The 14,291-nt window shown below is 40.0% G+C and overlaps 4 protein-coding genes across 5 annotated transcripts; 1 reads left to right on the top strand and 3 right to left on the bottom strand.

Moving 5' to 3' along the window:
• Positions 1 to 375: 375 nt before the first annotated feature.
• LOC108909215 lies at positions 376 to 2,649 on the bottom strand. Of its 2 annotated transcripts, XM_023455518.1 has the most exons (4): positions 2,455 to 2,649; positions 2,298 to 2,400; positions 2,065 to 2,243; positions 376 to 2,007 (listed from the first exon to the last, which is right to left on the bottom strand). In XM_023455518.1, the coding sequence occupies exons 2-4, from the start codon at positions 2,331 to 2,333 to the stop codon at positions 654 to 656; spliced, it is 1,569 nt and encodes a 522-aa protein (XP_023311286.1). In that variant the 5' UTR covers positions 2,334 to 2,400; positions 2,455 to 2,649; the 3' UTR covers positions 376 to 653. The 2 variants fall into 2 exon arrangements, with proteins under 2 accessions (XP_023311286.1, XP_023311285.1); XM_023455517.1 differs by having other exon boundaries at positions 2,298 to 2,649.
• Positions 2,650 to 4,731: 2,082 nt separating this feature from the next.
• On the bottom strand, positions 4,732 to 6,914 carry LOC108909214. The gene is made up of 3 exons (XM_018713474.1): positions 6,603 to 6,914; positions 6,366 to 6,544; positions 4,732 to 6,255 (listed from the first exon to the last, which is right to left on the bottom strand). Exons 1-3 carry the CDS (start codon positions 6,636 to 6,638, stop codon positions 4,887 to 4,889), a joined length of 1,584 nt encoding a protein of 527 aa, XP_018568990.1. The 5' UTR covers positions 6,639 to 6,914; the 3' UTR covers positions 4,732 to 4,886.
• Positions 6,915 to 8,212: 1,298 nt separating this feature from the next.
• LOC108909221 (coiled-coil domain-containing protein 42 homolog) lies at positions 8,213 to 11,843 on the bottom strand. Its single transcript, XM_018713480.1, has 5 exons — positions 11,614 to 11,843; positions 11,293 to 11,497; positions 11,056 to 11,229; positions 9,927 to 10,082; positions 8,213 to 8,815 (listed from the first exon to the last, which is right to left on the bottom strand). The coding sequence occupies exons 1-5, from the start codon at positions 11,715 to 11,717 to the stop codon at positions 8,444 to 8,446; spliced, it is 1,011 nt and encodes a 336-aa protein (XP_018568996.1). The 5' UTR covers positions 11,718 to 11,843; the 3' UTR covers positions 8,213 to 8,443.
• Positions 11,844 to 12,456: 613 nt separating this feature from the next.
• Positions 12,457 to 14,255, top strand: LOC108909219. Its single transcript, XM_023455520.1, has 3 exons — positions 12,457 to 12,555; positions 12,604 to 12,768; positions 12,825 to 14,255. Exon 3 carries the CDS (start codon positions 13,006 to 13,008, stop codon positions 14,152 to 14,154), a length of 1,149 nt encoding a protein of 382 aa, XP_023311288.1. The 5' UTR covers positions 12,457 to 12,555; positions 12,604 to 12,768; positions 12,825 to 13,005; the 3' UTR covers positions 14,155 to 14,255.
• The last annotated feature ends 36 nt before the right edge of the window (positions 14,256 to 14,291 follow it).

The following is a 14,291-nucleotide window of genomic DNA, read 5'->3' as shown; positions in this document are numbered from 1 at the left end:
CTTCAATGGGTCCCTGTGCCCTTAGGAAGCATTTCCGGACTCATGTTCATATGAACTTTTTTACTTAGTTTTGATCATAGAATCGGCCTGTTCAGGGATGGCAGCTAATTATGAGACACCCTGTATATATCAAGTTTATTTTACAATATCGTTGATGTCCTAACTAAAAAATGATTCCTGATGATGATGCCTCTGATAGATTCGTTGACACTCTTCAAAACACCTTTATATATGCAAAAGTTGCTTTCAATTGTTTTTCGAAAGCATAAATGTCTACCTTTTTTTTTCATATAAAAAAATGTCTGTTTCAGAAAAAACAAATTTTAATAATATATATATATATATATACAACAAAATATTACAACAAAAATATAGGGTGTTTATAAACTTGGAAAGGATTTTTTAATAATCAAAACTGTTGAAACTTGTTGGGAACCTCTGGAATCGTATCTGAGTTGCATACTACATAAAAAGAGGTGGATGTTCTGAACGCAAAAGTTAGTTAATTCAGTTTTAGGTAAACGTCGGCAAGTATGCGAACAGAGACAGAGGTATCTGTGAAGTCAGCAGCTCCAAAAAGTTTTCATTGTATCGTGTCAGTATTAAAAAAAATTGCTCTATTTGCCAAACGAGGACCTATATTTCCATAAATTTTACAGTTTTTGTTCAATTCTGTATATCTTTCTCTCAAACATTAAAACACGCTTACAGAACGACGGTATATCGAAGCGGTCCAGTATAGTGTAAAACTGGCAGGCGTTGGTGATTTTAAAAGTTTGACGAATGTGTTTCCTGGCAACATTCCTGGCCAATTCTACCAACGAAGGCACTCTCGGCAAGCCGGTCAAAATTTTACTCATACGTTCGTCGTCGCCATACCGAAGAATTAGAGCATCGGTTAAACGAGAACAAATAGAATACTCCAATAACTGCATCACGTTCTCCTCCGGTATATCGTCCACTTCGTCAACGGCGCTCTCTATATCATAGTCGATATCGAATAGTAACCTAGAATAAGCCATATGGGGTAGCCAACCCCGCGTAAAGTCGTTATCCATATACAAAAGCATCCTAAATAGTTCGCAGTACCCGTAGTGAAAGAAAATCGCGTGTACATCGTGACTAGTCGCACGAAACCCGTATTGCAACAAACGACACGTCAGAACGGTTAGTTGTTCAAGTTCAAATCCTTCCTCGGCAAATTTATCGACAAACAACGAATAATTTCCGCTCTCGGAAAAGAACTCCAAAGCAGGTTCGAAATTGTCGCTCTCGATTATAACCTGGAGAAATGCCGGCACCACTTCGTCGTAGTACAAAAAATCCAGCAAATCGATCGTGTTCTTGGTGTCGTTGTAAACGAGCCTCTCCCATACCATCTTGAACGTAGACAAATCCACCGGGTTCTGCAGGCAGGCGGAGAACGCGCAAATCTCCTCTCTGGTTTCGGGATCGTCGCCGTAATTGACGTCGGCGCCTCGCTCCATTATATCCCTGATAAACGGCGAGTTGCCACGCAACGCGAAACTCAACGTCGAACCGAACCACATGGAATCATAGCTGGCCCTGTCGAAGTCGTCCACGTACTCCAGCAGAGCCTCCTGGGCGTCGAGCTTGCAGTGCATGAGCGCCATCATGAAGGGGGTGATGTCGTGCACGTCGGCGATGTTGGGATCCGCGTTGTAATACAGCAGCATGTGCATTACCTCCAGGCACTCGCAGTACACCGCTTCGTACAACAACGTGCAGCCCCAGCTGTTGACGGCGTCGATTGGGGCGCCGTATCGTATGAGGAGGTGGCAGATGTCGGGATAATGCACCGACATGTGTAACAGAGGCTCGTCTTCGTAGCTTGAGACGTTTACATCGGCGCCGGCTCGGATTAGTTTCCGCACAAATTCGATACGGCCCAACGCGGTCGCTAGGTATAGGGGCGTCCTACCTTCGGAGCACCTGGCGTCCACATCAACGTCTTCTCTAGCCAGTAAGTATTCTAATATCTCTACACTGGAAAAGTGTATTTAGCATTAAGAATTGAAGACTTTGGTTTTTCAAACAACTCACTTGTTCTTTATAACTGCTAAATGAAGGACGGAAAAGTTGTAACGGGATAGTCTTTCATTTACACACTCCCCCAATTCAATCCGTCGCTTTAAACTTCCAAAATCCCCCTCTAGGACTGCCTTGTGAATCCCACACACGCATAAGTATTGTGGGAGATCCTTATAGGATTGCCTTTCGAGCTACAACGTGAAGGTTTACAAAAGAAATATTTCCCTATTGGAAAATGTATTTACCTCGTACTCAACTACTGTCTCATCGTCTAAAAACATCTTCGGGTCCAATTGGAGCCAGGTTCAATAACCAACAAAAACCAGTTTTACGTCTACGGGAACGAAACTAAAAATATTCTGCTACAAATCCTTGCTTTAACACAATCAAATAAAAATTTACGTGTCGCAAGACCTGTTAAAATAGACTAAAATGTTCTATGTCGCTTTAACAAGTACATTGCCTACATCATGGGTATCTTCTTATCAACTATGTAAGTTTCGCAGATAAGATTTGAAGATTTTTTTTGTACGTTTTAATTCTGTGGAACAGTCACATAGAAGTATGTGGTGGGAATAGTACACACATAACCTAAAATCTGAGTTTGAATTTACAACCGCCGTCCATAGACCATAGGCAACAGAATAGAGAAGTATACATAGGCATAAATATAAGAACTATTGTAGACTGGAATGTCAAGGAGTGCGCCGCCATTATTCTATGGCTAGAAATTGGCCTCAATGATTTGGGATCGAGGGGGATTATCCCTCTTTATCCTGCCTCATCTCGTGTAGGCCTGGACAGCCTTCGTAGGTGGGCCCCATCCGTCGTCTACCCCGATTGCAAATGCGGCCGGTGTAGGCGCTTTGTGGGACCTCCTTGCAGCCTGGGATGCGCTTTGCTAAGGTGGCCCTTAGGCTAGCGCGGGAGGGGAGGGTTAAGGAGGGTATGGGGGGTGTGTATGTGTGTGTGTGTGTCGTTGTCTTCGTTTCTTGATCCTGGCTGTCTCTGAAACAGAAAAGGTTAGCGGGCAGGGGGGGGGGGTCATTGGGGTGGTCACCCAGGGTCAAAAAGTTGGTGTCTAGGTCTTTTGTGTTTGTCGGTCACGTCGGGTACGTAGTCAACGGCTTGCCTGAGGAGGGGATTGTCATGTCTAGCGGCTACGTCAAACCGTTTCTCCGCGTTTTGTCTTATTGTCTGTGTAGCGTTTGTGTATTGTAAGTCTCGTAATATGTCAGTGTTTCTTACGTACCAGGGCGCGTCGGTGGCCGTGCGGAGGGCTATGTTTTCCACAGCCTGTAATGACTTTAAGTGGCTTTTTGCCGCGTGACCCCACGCCGTGAGTCAAGGAGTGAGGGTATAAGCAGTTAATCAAACAACTGCAACGCCAAAACATTTTTAGGATGAACTAACTCAGCTACCTAGATCTGTTTGATAGATAATATCACAGCGATATGGATGGAGTAAGGATGGAAATATTACTTTAAGCTAAAGGTTTCCAATTCTATTTATCCACATTTTATAAATCTAAAAATATTTACTAATTAGAAACTGTTTTATTAGATGAAACCACGTGTATTTACTTACCTCCAAATCTTTAATTGGAAAAGATCGAAGAATGCTATAAGGTCGAGTGTTTTTACAGTTGTCAAACAACAATAAAGCATTTCAGAATGGAAGAAATAGCGCCTGCTATTTAATTTACGAGTAAACAGCCAAAATAAAATCGAAAAAGAAGCGCGTCGACATATTATAAACAGACGTCAAAAATTATGAAATTATAGAGATTTTACAATATTCAAGTAGTTCAGCCAAAAAAATGATGTAGGTCGTCTTGCACGATCGCTTTACAATAGTTCTCTTGTGGTCTTGTGTACACCAAATTACAATTCAATGCTTGTGTATGACCATAGCACCACATTTCACATTAGTAAAATATTGTAAAGATCGGTAACTCTACTTCCCGAGAACTCATGTTACACCAGCGCCTCTTTTGACAAACAAGTGACATATTTTATTACATTTTTCCCTTTCTTACGTCTTCCACTGAAGCGCCTTCTTTATTTATCTGCTTGACCTTAGAGCATATACTACTGGAGGTAGCGTCCCAGTGTCCAAGAGTGTAGCGGATGTTGTAGAGAGAAGGAAAGAGATATATGCCATCTCTCTCTAGCAGCATGTGATTGGAGGGATCGGACGCTAGTGGAAAGGACGGCAGCCAGTCGCGTGCTCTTAGAGAGAGATAGCAAATCTCCTATCCCTCTCTCTATCTCTCTAAAACCTCTGCTACACTCTCAATCACTGGGACGCTGGTTCCAGTAGTATATGCTCTAAGGTTTGCAGTTTGCGATTTTTGTTTAGGCAAAAACAGTAGTAACCTGTTTTCAAGTTCGTAGAAGAAGAGGAGATCCTGGAGTCAATTGTTTGACGTACTTAGATTAGTTAAAGAGATATTGTTCGAGGTTAAATTTGAGGAGTTGCAAGAAGCGATATTATTCTTAAGTGTTCTTTGTGTAAGAATGTCATTTTTTTAAAGGAAAATATTGTATTTATTTCCTGAAAAGACTCCCCAATAAATGTACACAGTTTAATAGAAATAACCAAAGTGATCCATTTAACACAAATATTTGTTTGGTTAATTTTTTTATTTAAAGTAGGAAGATACAAATAAACAAGGAAGAGACCTAAACAATTACTGGTAATAAATAATTTGAGATAAAAGTATCAACACATAGAACTGTTGGGAAATACATATTTTACGAATTAGATATTTGTTAAGGTTAATATCCCCCTCACAAAAACCCCTCAAAATTTCCAACATTAAACGAGTAACACTATACAACATTCCTCATTAGAAGTGGACTTTGGACCCTGCATATCCTTTTTCTAAACGTTAAAATGTGCTTGCACAAAGTTGACACGTCCAAGTGGTCGATTGTGGTGTAAAACTGGCAGTTGTTCGAGATCTTAAACGCTTGCCAGATGTGTTTCCTGGCCGCATTCCGAGCCAATTCGACCAACGAGGGCACTCTCGGCAACCCACCCAAAAAAACGCTCATACCTTTGTCATTGCTATATTTTAACGTTAGGGCATCGATTAAGCGAGGGCAAATGGAATACTCTAACAACCGCACCACGTCCTTCGCAGGAATATCGCTCACTCTGTTGGCGACGCTCTCTAAATTAAAGTCGATATCAAACATTAACCTTGTAAGGGCTGCATGAGGCAGCCAACCTAGTGTAAAATCGTTATCCATGTAGAGCAGTATTCTAAATAGTTCGCAATACCCGTAGTTAGAGAAAACCGTGTGAATGTTGTGGCTGGTCGCACGGAACCCGTACTGCAACAAACGACACGTCAGAGCGGTTAGTTGTTCAAGTTTGAATTTTCTTTCGGCAAACTGATAGACGAACAAGCTGTAGTTTCTTCGTCTGGACAAACAGTCTACGGCGAGTTGGAAGTTATCGCTATCGATTATAACTTGGAGAAAAGCCAGCTCCACCTCAACAATGTCCAAAAAATGAACCAAATTGACCGAATCAGTTCCGTTGGGACGTAGTCTCTCCCACACCAACTTAAATGCAGACAAATCAACGGGGTTACGTAAACAGGCAAGGAACGCACCGTCGCTATAACTGACTTCCGGATCGTTACCGTAATTGACGTCAGCGCCCCGCTCTATTATATCCTTAATAAACGGCGAGTTACCGAGCAGGGCAAAACTCAGAGTCGAACCGAATAACATGGTATTACAGTTAGCTCTGTCGAAGTCGTCCACGTACTCTAACAGAGCCTCCTGGACGCCGGGTTTACGGAGTTCGAGCGCCTTCATGAAAGGAGTACACCCAAATACGTCGGGAACATTGACATCGACGTTGTAATACAGCAGCATGTGCACCACTTCCAGGCACTCGCGAAATACGGCTTCGTGCAATAACGTCCAGCCCCAGGAATCAACGGCGTCGATTCGAGCTCCGTGCCGTATAAGGAGGTGGCAGATGTCCGGACGCTGCACCGATATGTGTAAAACGGGGTTTTGTCGAGGGGTACAGATATTTACGTCGGCACCAGCTCGGATCAATTTCTCCACCGATTCGGTATACCCCAACGCGGTCGCTAGGTAAAGGGGCGTTTTGTCTTCAGAGGACCTGGCGTCCACTTCTACACCTTCCTTGACCAACAAGAAATCCAATATATCCGTACTGGAAAAGTGGATGTAGAATTAAAAATGAAAAATTTTGTTATTTCGGTAATTATTTACTATAGTGGAAAACGTTAAAAATTTTTATAACCGCTCTTTCAAACAACTCACTTGTTTTTTATGACTGCCAAATGTAGAATGGAAAATTTGTTAGGCGGTAATCTTTTGTTTACGTACTCTCCCGATTCAATCCGTAGTTTTAAGCTTTCAAAATCCCCTTCTAGGACTGTTTTGTGAATCCCCCACGCACACAAATATTGAGGGAGGTCCTTATAGGATTGCCTCTCGAGCTAAAAAGCGACAGTTTCGGAAAATCTTAATACACACAAAAAAGTAAACTGTGTTTACCTCATATTCCACCGTTGTCTCACCGTCTGAACACATCTTCAAGTTAAATACAACTGAATAGGATGAAACTAAAAATATTCACGTTGATTACACCGGTTAAAATGTAGACGTCTTAGGACACCTTTATTTCTGTCACTTTCATTAGTAGACCACCTACATCATATGTATATTGAGGTTAAGTTAAGTACAACATACGTGCTTGTATTTCTTTTGTATGTCGATTAATACTAACAAAAGCGGTTTACTAAATTTACATCAATTGCTCAGGTTATCCTTGTAATTCTTAGAGTTTTAGAGAGAGAAAATGTAATGTCTAGATCACTATAAATCAATATTCGTTGAGCCCTTTAAGTAACATAACCTAAAACCTTCTTCTTCCTTAAATTACGGCCTATTACCACAGACCTCTAAATATATAGACAAATATATTTACTAATTTTCTATTGACGGCAACTAGGCACATTCTAAGTACCATTTTGCAACGTTGCCAGGATTATAAAATCGACAGCAGAACACCCACTTCTCTGTAGTAAACTTTAAGTTAAATAACATAAATAATGGCGAGACGTTGTTATGTGTGTAAAATATATAACCATCGATCCTGGGCCAACAGATATCTTTTCATCGGTAAGTAATTTTTGTAGTAAAAATTGAAATTAATACCTATAATTTTTCAGTAACATATTCTGTAAACAATATAGTGTAAAAATTATATAATTATACGAAAAATCTAGCCTTTAGCAAGAATTTAAGTTCTATTTAACCCCAAACATAAATTATATGATGCGCCCATGGTTAATTTAAAATATGTGGACCATTCTTCGACATTGTTATCCCTTTCCTTGATTCCCTTTCCCATCGCCATCAAGTAATGTTGTCAAGTAAACAAGAGCTATTTATGAATGACCAACGAAGTCTATTTTAAACTTAAATAAAACAATTAATTAGAAATTGTATATAGATCGACATTTATTAATTATATTTCCATAATCATTAAAAATTAGTAATTAGAAACAGAAAATAGCGAAATATTATAAATATACTTGTACACATAGGCATAGTCTTTCCGAACATGCATAAAAACGCCCAGCAATAAAATTTAATGATAATAATAGGCGCGTCCCTAAAAAGTTTTCCGCTAACGGTAAAAAATGTGTAGAAAATTTCTATTATATATGTTCATTTGGCCCACAACATGCATATTTTAATTATTTATGTCCTCAAACAATTTTATTTTATTGATTATAAATTTTGGTTGACACATCAAAAAATAAACAATAAAAATAATTCCGCGTTGCTGCACTGCAGTGCCAGGCAATTTGCCAACAACTGAAATTTATGACCAGCCGCACAGTGCGGCTGTGTTTGTGCGCCGTTTGGCCGCGCGTGCATTCTTCAACTGAACGCATACATTTCTACCACCCCCACGTCTAGTTCGACCAGACCTATGGCTAAATAAATATTTCAATGACGGAACCTGGTACATACTGCCTAGCTCTTGGTCTTCAATTGATATCGGAAAGACTATAACAGTTACATTTAACCAACTCGACTAATTTTTAAATATACCGACGTTCGATGGTCTGCCGACCCAATACCGCAAAGTGTCCTAAAACTGAAAACAGAAAAGTTTGGGAGGACAAAGGTCACGCCAACCCTCTTTTTCACTCTCAAAGTGCGCAGATCCCTATAAACTCATAACAATTGCAATTAAATATATAACAACCGTGCAGAATTAGATTTTTCTATCCAAGGTCACCAGATCCGGCCGTAAAGGACCAAATTGCCGAGCAAATAGAGTGAAACCGCCGATTTTAAACATATCGTGAAGAAAACGGGCCCTAATCCGTCGCTTTGGACACACAAGGCCTCTGCGAAGCGTACAACCCCTCCGCCTCCATCCTCCTCGCTAAATCGTTGATGCGCCGATAATCCCTCAGTGTACCCTTGATGACGTCCAGCTGTTTCCCGTGATTACCCTTAAAGACCGGCTCGACGCCTTTCCTCTCGCACATCTCCTGGTAGATCCTCCAACAGGATTCTTTAACGGAGACCGCGTCAATCACCTGTTCCGTCGCTTCGGCCCTAATCCTCTCGTACAACTCCTCACACTTCCGGGACTCCCTCTTGGCGTCTTCGTGACGCTGCTGCAACGAAGCCACCCGCGTGTTCAGCACGGAAAGTTGGACTAAGTACCCTTCCACCGTCTTGGCCTACAAGGAAAAAAAAGCACCGTTCTTCAGTCGAGTGGTCGGGAACAGCGTTTTTGTTTGTACCTTAGGGACGGGGATCGCTTGCATGGGGATTCTCTTTGGGGGGGAACGTGAGGGTCGTTGGTAGTGCACTTCTTAACAATTAACGAGTGAATACCGAAAAAGCTGCTATATTTCCAGAGACCGTAACTCGAATGTGGGACAAAAAAAATAAACTGATAATTAAAGTCTATTCCCTCTAGTGCGGTATTAGCCATGGTTTTTTGGCACCTAGTAGGTCCCTTTGTCAGTAGGCACATGTGCCAGTAGTGGTAATGACATTTAAAGAGATGACATTTGAGATTGGCTATCTCGACAAATGATAAACATCTCTGGGCCTTAATATGACAAAAACGAATAAAGTTAAAGAAGCGTTTATTTAATTTTTCCCTCAAAATTAAGGCATTCATGTTATTTTGCAGAATAAATCAAATTTATGTGACAATTTACAAACATCACTGATGTGCAAAATTTGCCATCCTGCAAAATATTTAACCAGCTTCATTAATCTATGTCCAACAACTTTGAAGATATTTTTGAAAAACTTTAACATGCACTTTTCACCACGTTCTAAATTACAAAAAAAAACTACTAGTTTGCGAGATTTTTTCGTATTTTTTATTGCTTTTTCTGCTTTAAAAATTTGAATTTCAAGAATCGACTGTAAAAATCAATTTCAAGAATCGATGCAGGGGCCGATATTACCACACTTTGTGTTTTGTCAACTGAAAATTTAACGAAAATGTCAATTTTTGACGACAGTTTCAGAAAAAATATATTTGTGGTGCCTCTCATCTTTAAAACATTTTAATATTATGACTGTAACGTTCCTTCACTGCGTTTGGACAAATTTTAACGTTTTCGAGAACATCGGAATACGATTCAAGCATCCAACAATTGTTTAAAAAAGTTATAAATGATAAAACAAACAGCGAATGGTGTCTAATGCAACGCCTATCCAAAATTTGCGACATAAAAAGCCGAGATCACGAAAAACAGCTTCTATTTCCGCATGTTCATCGACGGAAATCTTAAAACTACAAAAATCGCTTTTAATTTAAAAAAAACTCACCAACTCCCGTTTGGCCACCTCGAGCTGATGCAGGTCTAGGGACTGGTGCTCGATCAGCTCCTGGCTGGTGTGTTTTATCAGGTCGTACCTGCTCAGGATGTCCAGGACGTTGCTGAAATCCTCGGGGAACATCTCCACCAAGCTGTTCAAGAAGTCCTAAAAAATTACACATTTTTCGCTATTACCTCTAATCCCTCAATTTTAATTTAAAGGTTTTAAAGGCTAATTCGTGGTAAAACCGCTTAAAATCGATTTTTTTTAACCTTTTATATTTTCAAAACGAAAAAAGGTTTTTTTACGAAACTTTCGGAATATGTAGTTCTTGGCAAGTAGAATGAGTGAAATTTTGTAAAATTGCAAAATATTTGATAGTTTTCGCAAAAATTGAGTTTTTCAAAAAAAATTACATGTTTTGAAGTTTAAATAAATCATCGAGTAATGCACTTACATGACCCATCTTGGGCTTAAAATTTTCGCGACAAATCTACCGAAACTTTGATTTATTTTTTTTTTTTTGTCGAAAAATGTAGATCTTTTTCTTATCGTTGAAATTTAATCGGAATGGCATTATTGCCATTTGAAAGCTGACATTTTTTAACGAATTTTTTATAAAAAGTCCTATAAAAAAATGTCCTACGACCAACAGGAGCCGAGAAATTTTTTTTTGATTATTATTGAAACTTGGAAAAATATCTTTCTTTCCAAAAACTCGATTTTTGCATAAACTATCAAATATTTTGCAATTTTACAAAAATTCACTTATTCTACTTGCCAAGGATTACATATTTTGAAAGTTTCGTAAAAAAATCTTTTTTCGTTTCAAAGATATAGAAGTTTTAAAAAAATAATAATTAATCCAAGTTTTATCACTACACCAAACATCTTCAGAGATACTAGAAAATTATATCTTTCAACACTCATTACGTCAAAATGTAGAATTTCTGAACTTCATGGGACTTTTTCCGTATTTGACCACCCGAATATAAATATAAAATCATCATCAACTCCTTCTTAGACGTAGCAATTGTTTTTCAAAGCACACTGATACACCACCACAGGTAGCGATTGTTTCTACACTTCCAAAGCACACTTTCATACCTAAAAACGGACAACTACCAGTTTTACTCACCTCGTACAACTTGTACAAGACGATTTTGCTGGACATCAATTTCTTGACTTTCTCCAGCTTATCGCACTGGTTGAGCGTGTTCTCGATCTGTTTCTCCCGCATCTCCCACAATTTCTTCAGTTCCGATATTCTCTGATCGGCCCTCGTCCGCTTGTCGTTATTTTCTATGATGAACTATGAAACGCGTAGGTACTCGTGAATAAAACTCTTAATTTTGTATGGTCCATCAACTCTTACCTGGTTAAATTTGATGAACATCTGTCTCAGTTCGCTCTCCCTCTTCTGAATATCGTCCCACTGCTCGTCCAGCTCGATCCGTTTCCTCGCAGCTAATACTCTCTTGGACTCGAGCAGTTTCTCAGCTTTAACTAAGCCCTGCCTGGCGAAATAGTTTCTGGTTCTGACGTTTGCTTCGCGAATATAGTCCCCGCAGTCGGCTAACCTAAAATCACAAAGCAAACTTAAACTAAAACCATAGCTAGATCACATCGGCTTTGAAATAGCGCGTGCTACTACTTCGCAGAAGATACTTAAAGCGTCCAAAATGAGCATACTAACATGATCATCTCCCTAGTCGCTGTCCTGGATTGTAAGTACTCCTTTGTGAGTTCATAAGGCGGTTTTCCGGGCACAAGCATATGCTCCTTCTTCATATTATGCATTTATGTCAAGTTAATCTTAAATAATTACTGTATATAATATGTAAATCTTTTAAAACTTGCAGTTAAACGCTTTAAAATACAAGTGTCATTTATTTATTTTTGAAGTTTCAAGTTACCTAGCAACGAAACAACGACTTGGGCTCGAACTGCGCATGCGTGTGCTGGGTGCGGTATCGGGCGACGTTCGAAGATTCACGTGAGAGTGAATTTCGGTGTAGGTGGACGTTCCTCAACGCCAAAAGTCACTTTTTGCAAACAAAAATTTAAATATTAAAACGCAAGGCTGGTATATCCTAATGAAAACGTACATAATTAAATGAGAAAATATAAAGATTCTAGTGTTAGCAATTAATTCTGTGCTAAATGCATCTACGAACACAAAGTACCTAGCAGAGATATAGAGCTCTATATCTCTGGTACCTTAGACACCAACTTGTTGACGCGAAGTGACTACCCCAAGTTTCAGTTGATTTCTTCTTCTTTTAATAGTGATTGGGTTGGTTTAAGTCGTATAACTCCAATAGCACCGCGGCCATCCTAAATTGATAGATCATTGACAGAAAGGAAGGGTTGGGAAAGTGGGGTTAGGTTATAGTCTACTATTAGATTATAGTTATAGAATAATATTGTTATTTCTGAGTTTCACATACTTAAATATGACTTAATAGATGTAAATTATAATTGATGTAATTTGTAATGCACAAAAATATAATTAAGTATTTTTTAGGTTTGTTCCCGTAAAAGTAAAATCGGTTTCGTTGGTTACAAACGCACCAGGCTCATATACGACTTAAAGATGTCCGACGAAGAGGGATTTGATCAGTTTAAGTCGTTTGATGTAAGTGCATATTGACTTAGAATTCAGCGTAACAGTTTTGTGTTTTAGATTACGGACAAAACCTATCGTCGTTTAACTGTAAACGGCGTTTACCGCGCAGTATTTGAGGGGAATCTTCCTGAGGTGCAACAAGGAATCGAAAAGGGACATCGTATAAATGAAAGACTGCCTCGTAGCCAGTTCTCTCTTCTACATTTAGCAATTATGAGACAAGTGAGTCGTTTGAGAATCGAAACTTTTCATCGTTAACACTACGTATGTTTTTCCAGTATCGAAATATTGGAATACTTGCTGTCGAGGGAAGGCGTATTCGTGAACATTAAGTGCTATGACGACAGAACACCTCTTATACTAGCAGCCGAATTGGGCCGTTTTGAATCAGCGGAGAGACTCGTTCAAGCTGGAGCCGATTTGGACGTCTACAACGACAATTCCTACCCCCTTCTGCACATGTCGCAGGGGTCTCCGAAAATCTGCCAGCTCTTCATACGACACGGCGCTGATATCGATATCACTAACGACTTTGGGGGCACGTTGTTGCACGAAGCGGTGTGCAATAAACGTCTAGAAATAATGCACATGCTGCTGTACTACAACGCCGATTCCAACATTGTGGACTTGTACGGCCGTACCCCTTTCATGGAGGCGCTCGCGTGTCGTAATCTCGAAGCCCAGGAGGCTTTGCTAGAGTACGTGGACGACTTCAACAGAACCAGCTACGGCGGCAAAAAGTACGGTTCGACTTTGAACTTGGCTCTTTGTACCAACTCACCGTTTACTAAAGACATAATAGAACGTGGCGCTGACGTCAATTACGGTGACGATCCGAGGGACACGAGCGCGTTTTCTGCTTGTTTACAGAACTCTGTGGATCCGTCTACGTTTAAGATGGTGTGGGAGAGGCTCCGTTACAACGAAGCCAAGATCGATTTCTTCCGTTTGTTGAACTATAGGGAAGTGGTGCCGACGTTTCTCCAAGTTATAATCGAGAGTGATAATTTTGAATTAGCCACGAAGTTTTTGTGCACGAATTCATTTAGGGTGTTCGTCTTTGTATTCGCTTCGCGGAAATACGCGCTCGAACAGCTGACAGCTCTTACGTGTCGTTTGATAGAGTACGGGTTTCACGCCAGTAGTTACGATATCGACGCGATATTCTCCCGCTACGGGTACTGCGAACTGTTCAGACTACTGTTGTATATGGATAACGACTTCACGCGAGGTTGGCTACCTCATATGGCCCTTGTAAGGTTAATGTTAGATATCGACTACGACTTAGAGAGCGCCGTCGACGAAGCGGACGATATTCCTAGGAAGAACGTGGTGCAGTTGTTGGAGTATTCTATTTGTCCCCGCTTAATCGATGCTCTGACGGTAAAATATAGCGACGATGAAGGAATGATGGCTATTTTAGGTGAATTACCGAGAGTGCGTTCGTTGCTGGAATTGGCTAGGAACGCAGCCAGGATACACGTCTGGCGAGCGTTTAAAATCACGGACAACTGCCAGTTTTACACCACAATCGACCACTTGGACATGCCTACTTTGTACAAGAACATTTTAACGTTTAGAAAAAAGATATACAGGGTTGTACAGTAAAATCCAACGCTAACGAGACATTCTGTATATTAATGCAACTTGATTTACATGACATTATTTTTATAAAATATTTATACACGTTGAATATATTTTTTAATTTACAGGTTCATTAATTTACAGGAAAAAAAAAGAAAAAA

This window comes from Anoplophora glabripennis, unplaced genomic scaffold (genome assembly GCF_000390285.2).
Source record: "Anoplophora glabripennis isolate ALB-LARVAE unplaced genomic scaffold, Agla_2.0 scaffold565, whole genome shotgun sequence".
In the NCBI taxonomy this organism is placed as follows: domain Eukaryota; kingdom Metazoa; phylum Arthropoda; class Insecta; order Coleoptera; family Cerambycidae; genus Anoplophora; species Anoplophora glabripennis.
This window is presented reverse-complemented; position numbering and strand designations above follow the sequence as displayed.

Coding starts and splice junctions, on each gene's coding strand:
- LOC108909214 (XM_018713474.1), bottom strand. CDS start 6,638: ATGTGTTCAGACGGTGAGACAACGGTGGAATATGAG. Junction 6,545..6,602: donor AGACAACGGTGGAATATGAG/GTAAACACAGTT, acceptor GTCGCTTTTTAG/CTCGAGAGGCAATCCTATAA. Junction 6,256..6,365: donor TTGGCAGTCATAAAAAACAA/GTGAGTTGTTTG, acceptor CCACTTTTCCAG/TACGGATATATTGGATTTCT.
- LOC108909215 (XM_023455517.1), bottom strand. CDS start 2,333: ATGTTTTTAGACGATGAGACAGTAGTTGAGTACGAG. Junction 2,244..2,297: donor AGACAGTAGTTGAGTACGAG/GTAAATACATTT, acceptor TTCACGTTGTAG/CTCGAAAGGCAATCCTATAA. Junction 2,008..2,064: donor TTAGCAGTTATAAAGAACAA/GTGAGTTGTTTG, acceptor ACACTTTTCCAG/TGTAGAGATATTAGAATACT.
- LOC108909219 (XM_023455520.1), top strand. CDS start 13,006: ATGTCGCAGGGGTCTCCGAAAATCTGCCAGCTCTTCATACGACACGGC.
- LOC108909221 (XM_018713480.1), bottom strand. CDS start 11,717: ATGCATAATATGAAGAAGGAGCATATGCTTGTGCCCGGAAAACCGCCT. Junction 11,498..11,613: donor GCGACTAGGGAGATGATCAT/GTTAGTATGCTC, acceptor TTGTGATTTTAG/GTTAGCCGACTGCGGGGACT. Junction 8,816..9,926: donor AGGTGGCCAAACGGGAGTTG/GTGAGTTTTTTT, acceptor TTTTCCTTGTAG/GCCAAGACGGTGGAAGGGTA.